General features: G+C 42.7%; 1 protein-coding gene across 1 annotated transcript in view; it reads left to right on the forward strand.

Annotated features, from left to right (window-relative positions):
- LOC125289433 (serum amyloid P-component-like) overlaps positions 1-8,176 on the forward strand; it is a 22,331-nt gene extending 14,155 nt beyond the window's left edge. Inside the window, exon 5 of the mRNA XM_048236253.1 lies at positions 7,944-8,176. Coding sequence (XP_048092210.1) covers positions 7,944-8,062 — 119 coding nt within the window. The 3' untranslated portion in view covers positions 8,063-8,176. The remainder of the gene's footprint in view (positions 1-7,943) is intronic.

An 8,176-nucleotide genomic window follows, 5' to 3' on the forward strand; every position in this document is an offset into this window, starting at 1 on the left:
TATGTCCTTTCGATTTCAGGTTAGGTCGTTGTTGCCCATAACACACTAACATTCTGCAAATGAATGACGTCATTGACACGTTTGAAAGGCTACCCCTTCGAATGCAACATTCATATTTCTTGACAAAAAAGGGGTAGTCTACAGCTCCATAGACCTCTATTCATTCTGCACTTATTCGTGAGCACCCTCACCCTCACGTGGAACCAGAACAGGAACTGCAACCAGTTCAGAAACCGAAGTGTCCCGAGAGTGGAGTTTGTCTCCTTATTAGACATTCTCTGCTACCTCCAATCTGACAGCTGCCAGAGGGAAACAGGGAGAGCACAAGCTTCCCTGCTACACCTGTCTCACCTCCCAACCTCCCAACACTGACTGTTAGAATCCTTGATGGTTATGGTTATGGTTATGGATTTAGCAGACGCCTTTGTCCAAAGCGACACATAAATACAAACAACATAATAATATTTGAATAGCAATATAAAATTGAACAGGGAACAGATTAGAATGTAGGTCAAATATAATAAGGAGAATAGTTATAATACACAATAATATCAATTCAATCAATAGCCTAATAAAAAGCAATGGAAAAAGGGGAAGGCAATAATAAAACAATAATGTCCATTCAATCAATAATATAAAACAATGACATGCTAAGACTACATTAAGGAGAATATCGATAATAAAACAATAATGTCAAATTAATTAACAGCCCAATTGGAAATAAAACAACATTATACAAACCATAACACATACGCTTAAACAACTAAGTATATGTTGAATAGGAATGTCTTTAGACCCCTCTCTAAACGACCCTAAAACTACCACAGGAACGGAGAGCACTGGGCAATCATTCCATTCCACCAACATGAACCATTGAAGAAAAGAGTCTGAATTAGACCCAGTTTTCATGACTGGTCGACACAACAGACGCCACCAGAAGACCGTGGGCTGTTGGGGATGTAAGGCTTGATTATTGAATTAAATAACCAGGAGCAGATCCAGTTAGTGTCCTATAGGCCAAAGTGAGAAGTGGCACATGAAAGCATAGCGACAGTTTCTTAATGGTAGGCCCTAATGGCAAAGGTGAAGCACTGCACCAGTGACTATAGGCTATGCTGCAGGTGCATGCTCACTGTAGTTGTTGAACTTCAAATCACGCCGACACGGCTGGTAACGCTACATGATCCCTACAGACACTTTCCAATAACTATGAAAATTAGATCGATCTGACTATTTGTGGTAGCATAGCTCTATTTATCTACCCCGCCACAGTGGCTGGTATTACCAAATTCACCCGCCAGATCTGACTATTTGTGGTAGCCTACACACACACACACACATTTAGAAAACGAAACTCCGTGCCAAAGACAGACAAAACTGGTCAGAGATCTGTCTAAAATTGACAGCTTAGACTGAACAAATGGCCAGCTCCATGTTAAAACGGCTCCGCCAGCAACAGGCCCTCATACTACCACTACTACCCTTGGCCTAATACACACAGGGGCAAGGCATACAGACTAACGGCCTACTCCAGCTAAAGACAGACAAAACTATTTGGCAGAGACCACTTCTAAGCAATTGACCACTACTAGGACGTTGGCCTACGAACACTACTAAGCTCACCACCACTAGGCCTGGGCATCCATGTTACTGGCCTACTACCACTACTAGCTGCCCGGCCAGCAACAGGCCCTCATACTCACCACCAGACCATTACTACTTGCCTAATACCACTACTAGGCATACCACCACTACTTGGCCTACTACCACTACTAAGCCTACCACCACTACTAGGCATACCACCACTACTAGGCATACCACCAACACTTGGCCTACTACCACTACTAGGCATACCACCAACACTTGGCCTACTACCACTACTAAGCCTACCACCACTACTAGGCATACCACCACTACTAGGCATACCACCACTACTAGGCATACCACCAACACTTGGCCTACTACCACTACTAAGCCTACCACCACTACTAGGCATACCACCACTACTAGGCATACCACCAACACTTGGCCTACTACCACTACTAAGCCTACCACCACTACTAGGCATACCACCACTACTTGGCCTACTACCACTACTAAGCCTACCACCACTACTAGGCATACCACCACTACTAGGCATACCACCAACACTTGGCCTACTACCACTACTAGGCATACCACCAACACTTGGCCTACTACCACTACTAGGCATACCACCACTACTTGGCCTACTACCACTACTAGGCATACCACCACTACTAGGCATACCACCACTACTAGGCATACCACCACTACTTGGCCTACTACCACTACTAGGCATACCACCACTACTTGGCCTACTACCACTACTAAGCCTACCACCACTACTAGGCATACCACCACTACTTGGCCTACTACCACTACTAAGCCTACCACCACTACTAGGCATACCACCACTACTAGGCCTACCACTACTAGGCATGTACCACCACTACTTGGCCTACTCACTTCCTCACTACTAGGCATACCACCACTACTAGGCATACCACCACTACTTGGCCTACTACCACTACTAAGCACTACTTGGCCTAATACCACTACTAGGCCTAGGCATACCACCACTACTAGGCCTACTACCACTACTAGGCATACCACCACTACTTGGCCTACTACCACTACTAAGCCTACCACCACTACTAGGCATACCACCAACACTTGGCCTACTACCACTACTAAGCCTACCACCACTAGGCCTACTAGGCATACCACCAACACTTGGCCTACTACCACTACTAGGCCTACTACCACAACAGGTAGGCTCGGTCTTGTATTAATTTTTTGGCATGAAACAACAGATGACTGGTTGTTCTGTAATGCAAAGTACAGTAATACTGAAAGGCTATAAAAAAGTAAGGTAAACGGAAGCAAGCAAGAAGGGACTGCAGGCACTCCAGACCAACGGTGGTTGAAGCATGTCGGGATGTTTAACTTGGTAAAGGGGACATAGCCTATTTGTTAGTACATTTTCTAAATTCATATGTTTGTAAACATATATTTTTTTTTTATTATTTGGAGATCGGGAGACTGATCATTTTTAATTTCTTGAAGCTAACATAACCCTAAGCCTATGACAATCATAATTTCTTCTCACAGGTCTGCCTTCTACTCTCTTTCTCACACACACACAGAGACACACACACATACACACAAATCTTCACACAAAGCTATAAAGGCCTCTTCAATAACAATTCATAGCAATGTGTTCACATTTTATTGTGATTGCCAAGTGGCTTAGTAAGTCACAGCTACTTCACTACAACTACATAGTCTGGATTACTTCTCAAGTACGGGGGAAGTCCAGGAAACATCATCATGTGGGGAAGTGGGTTCAACCATGTGTTTGGGTGTGCATATGAACTAACCATTTTTGAGAAACTGGCTCCTATTAGCGTGCGCACGCACACACACACACATGTACATACACACAGACCTCTTTATTTTCAATGCCTGTTTATAAAAAAAGAAAATAGGTCACACTTTACTTTACTCCTAGACTACAGTTGCTCAGATTCTAAACATATAAATCTGACACTCTGTTAATGTAACCTCTGTGTTGTGTTTAATTATACGGCTCAGCCCTGCACACGCTCAGACTCGAACCAGCAAACGGCAACACCTCGGATGGGGAGTCGAGCGTGCTAGTAATCAAGCTAAAATCCCAGGATGCTAGCTCGTCCATGATGCTAGTGTTGATCTTTCTTGTGATGTGTAGTTTGCCTCATTTTGTAGGCCTATTCATGTTTGCACCTTCACTTACATTTAACTGTTTAACTGTAGGCTTTCCCTTGTTGAGAGTAAATGAGTTTTAAATCTTATAATAATTAAACTTATGGCTGTCAAAGTTGCTCTGGAGTCAGTATAGTCCCTTTTAATAGAATTAACATACTGTATGTAAGTCACTTTGGATGAAAAGTGAAATGAACATGTAAATGTTCTCATGAAAAGTGTTCAAATGAAAAGTGTAAATGAATACATGTAAATGTTCTAACTTTCTGAAGTGGGCAGGGGGGCCATTTTCATGTCTGTGTCCAGGGGCCAAGTGGCTCATAATCTGCCCATGATACCAAGGAGTATAAATACAAAAGTGTATTTGTTGCTTTAACAGTAGGCTAGTATGGTTTTATTTGCCTAAATTATGTTCAGAAAATGTAGGGAGTTATTTATAATTTGGCCGGGATTATTTCACTTCCCTATCCCAGAACCCCCACACTTTTAAAAAGCTCGATACGCCCTTGGTCGGGAGCGAGGTTTACACAATGTACATACTGCACATCTATGGACCAGCTAGCTACCGTGACATGCACAACAATCTGTCGGTTAGTCTTGGGGTTGGGTTTGGTCAAGGTGAGGTTGTTGCAGTAAACAACAAATCTAAAAAGTGAACTTGAATTTCAACAATCATCTGTAAAGTCTCTGTAGGTGAACTATCCAGGTAAAGTGTTACCACATATGTATGTAAATAATGATACATTTATTTTATCTAATGACAAAGCAAACATGATGAATTGAATCCACATATCCTTGCATTATGCGAAACTATTTTCCACTAGCCTAAAACCGTGAGTTTGAAAGCTAATTGCGTTCACGTTCTCCTTAAAGTGACAGGCACACAATTAAACTTGCACACCACAAATGTGATGATATTGAAGATAAGTGTAGACTAATAATTTATATTAGAATAAAATATGTTTAGCTATTAGTAATTAGTAATTATGCCGATCATAAAATTATATAAATAATTAACAATATACAGTATATAACGTTTATATGAATACCAAAATATGAAATAGAAACCTATGACAACCATCACTTTCTGTGTGTGTGTGGTGTGGGGGGGTCAATCAAATTCTATGATTGCCACTGATGTGAATGATCACACAATATTCAATAGCCTATTACTGATGCCGTCAAGGTGGTGGGGGCCCCCAAACCAAATCAAAATTAAAAAAATCGCAAAGTTATCAAAATCGAGATTCTTCACTTGGTATTGGTATTGAAACAATAATGTTGGTATCGTGACAGCAGGAGTTGGGGATAGGTCCCCACCAAAGCTGAGACCAAACCTACGCCCTTGTGTGGAAGGACGGGAAGATGAGTGTCAGGAAAGGCATGTGGAGGAGTCAGGTGAGAAACACACACACAGTATATGTGGAGAAACATACATACACACACACACACACACACACACAGAGTATATGTGGAGAAACATACATACACACACACACAGAGTATATGTGGAGAAACATACATACACACACACACACACACACACACACACACACACAGTATATGTATATGTGGAGAAACACACACACACACACACACACACACACACACACAGTATATGTGGAGAAACATACATACACACACACACATGGAGAAACATACATACACACACACACACACACACACACACACAGTATATGTGGAGAAACATACACACACACACACACACACACACACACACACACACACACACACACACACACACACACACACACACACACAGTATATGTGGAGAAACATACACACACACACACAGTATATGTGGAGAAACACACACACACACAGTATATGTGGAGAAACATACACACACACACACACAGTATATGTGGAGAAACACACACACACAGTATATGTGGAGAAACACACACACACAGTATATGTGGAGAAACACATATATGTGGAGAAACACACACACATATGTGGAGATATGTGGACACACACACACACACACACAGTATGGAGTGGAGACACATACACACACACACACACACACAGTATATGTGGAGAAAACACACACACACACACACAGTATATGTGGAGAAACACACACACACACACACACACACACACAGTATATGTGGAGAAACATACACACACAGTATATGTGGAGAAACAACACACACACACACACAGTATATGTGGAGAAACACACACAGTATATGTGGAGAAACACACACACACAGTATATGTGGAGACACACACACACAGTATATGTGGAGAAACATACACACACACACACACACACACAGTATATGTGGAGAAACACACACACACACAGTATATGTGGAGAAACACACACACACAGTATATGTGGAGAAACATACACACACACACACACAGTATATGTGGAGAAACACACACACACACACACAGTATATGTGGAGAAACACACACACAAACACACACACACACATATATGTGAGACACACACACACACACACACACACACACAGTATATGTGGAGAAACATACACACACACACACAGTATATGTGGAGAAACACACACACACACACACAGTATATGTGGAGAAACACACACACACACACACACAGTATATGTGGAGAAACATACACACACACACACACAGTATATGTGGAGAAACACACACACACACACAGTATATGTGGAGAAACACACACACACACACACACACACACACACACACAGTATATGTGGAGAAACACACACACACACACACACACAGTATATGTGGAGAACACACACACACACAGTATATGTGGAGAAACACACACACACACACAGTATATGTGGAGAAACACACACACACACACACACAGTATATGTGGAGAAACACACACACACACACACAGTATATGTGGAGAAACACACACACACACAGTATATGTGGAAAACACACACACACACACACACACACACATATGTGAGAAACACACACACACACACACAGTATATGTGGAGAAACACACACACACACAGTATATGTGGAGAAACACACACACACACAGTATATGTGGAGAAACACACACACACACACAGTATATGGAGAAACACACACACACACACACACACACATATGTGGAGAAACACACACACACACACACACACACACACACACACACACACACACACACATATGTGGAGAACACACACACACACACAGTATATGTGGAGAAACACACACACACACATATATGTGGAAAACACACACACACACACACACACAGTATATGTATATGGAGAAACACACACACACACACACACAGTATATGTGGAGAAACACACACACACACAGTATATGTGGAGAAACATACACACACACACACACACACACACACAACACACACAGTATATGTGGAGAACACACACACACACACACAGTATATGTGGAGAAACACACACACACACACATGTGGAGACACACACAACACACACACACACACAGTATATGTGGAGAAACACACACACACACACACAGTATATGTGGAGAAACACACACACACACACACACACACACACACAGTATATGTGGAGAAACACACACACACACACAGTATATGTGGAGAAACACACACACACAGTATATGTGGAGAAACACACACACACACACAGTATATGTGGAGAAACACACACACACACACACACACACACACACACATATGTGGAGAAACACACACACACACACATGTGGGAGAAACACACACACACACACAGTATATGTGGAGAAACACACACACACACACACACACACACACAGTATATGTGGAGAAACACACACACAGTATATGTGGAGAAACACACACACACACACACACACAGTATATGTGGAGAAACACACACACACACACAGTATATGTGGAGAAACACACACACACAGTATATGTGGAGAAACACACACACACACACACACACACAGTATATGTGGAGAAACACACACACACAGTATATGTGGAGAAACACACACACACACACACACACACACAGTATATGTGGAGAAACACACACACACACACACACACACACACACACACAGTATATGTGGAGAAACACACACACACACACACACACACTGTAACAAAGTTCATCTCTGTTGTCTCTGCTTTGCCGTCGTTCTATGGCCCACGTCAGGGTTCGAAGGTCAGGTGACTGACATTCACGTCTGGGACAAGGCCCTCCCCCTCTCCAGCCTGCGCTCCTACAACCAGGGCTGGGGCTATCCCTCTGGAAACCTGCTGAGCTGGCGAGAGGCTAGCTAAACCTCCCAGGGCTACGCGGTCCTGGAGGATGCCTATAGCAGTCAGGTGGCGCTTGGAAAAGAAGATCGCACTGGGAAGCCACAGGAGAGCAGGCACTGGAAGAAGCATGGGAAG

Source organism: Alosa alosa, chromosome 24, assembly GCF_017589495.1.
Source record: "Alosa alosa isolate M-15738 ecotype Scorff River chromosome 24, AALO_Geno_1.1, whole genome shotgun sequence".
In the NCBI taxonomy this organism is placed as follows: domain Eukaryota; kingdom Metazoa; phylum Chordata; class Actinopteri; order Clupeiformes; family Clupeidae; genus Alosa; species Alosa alosa.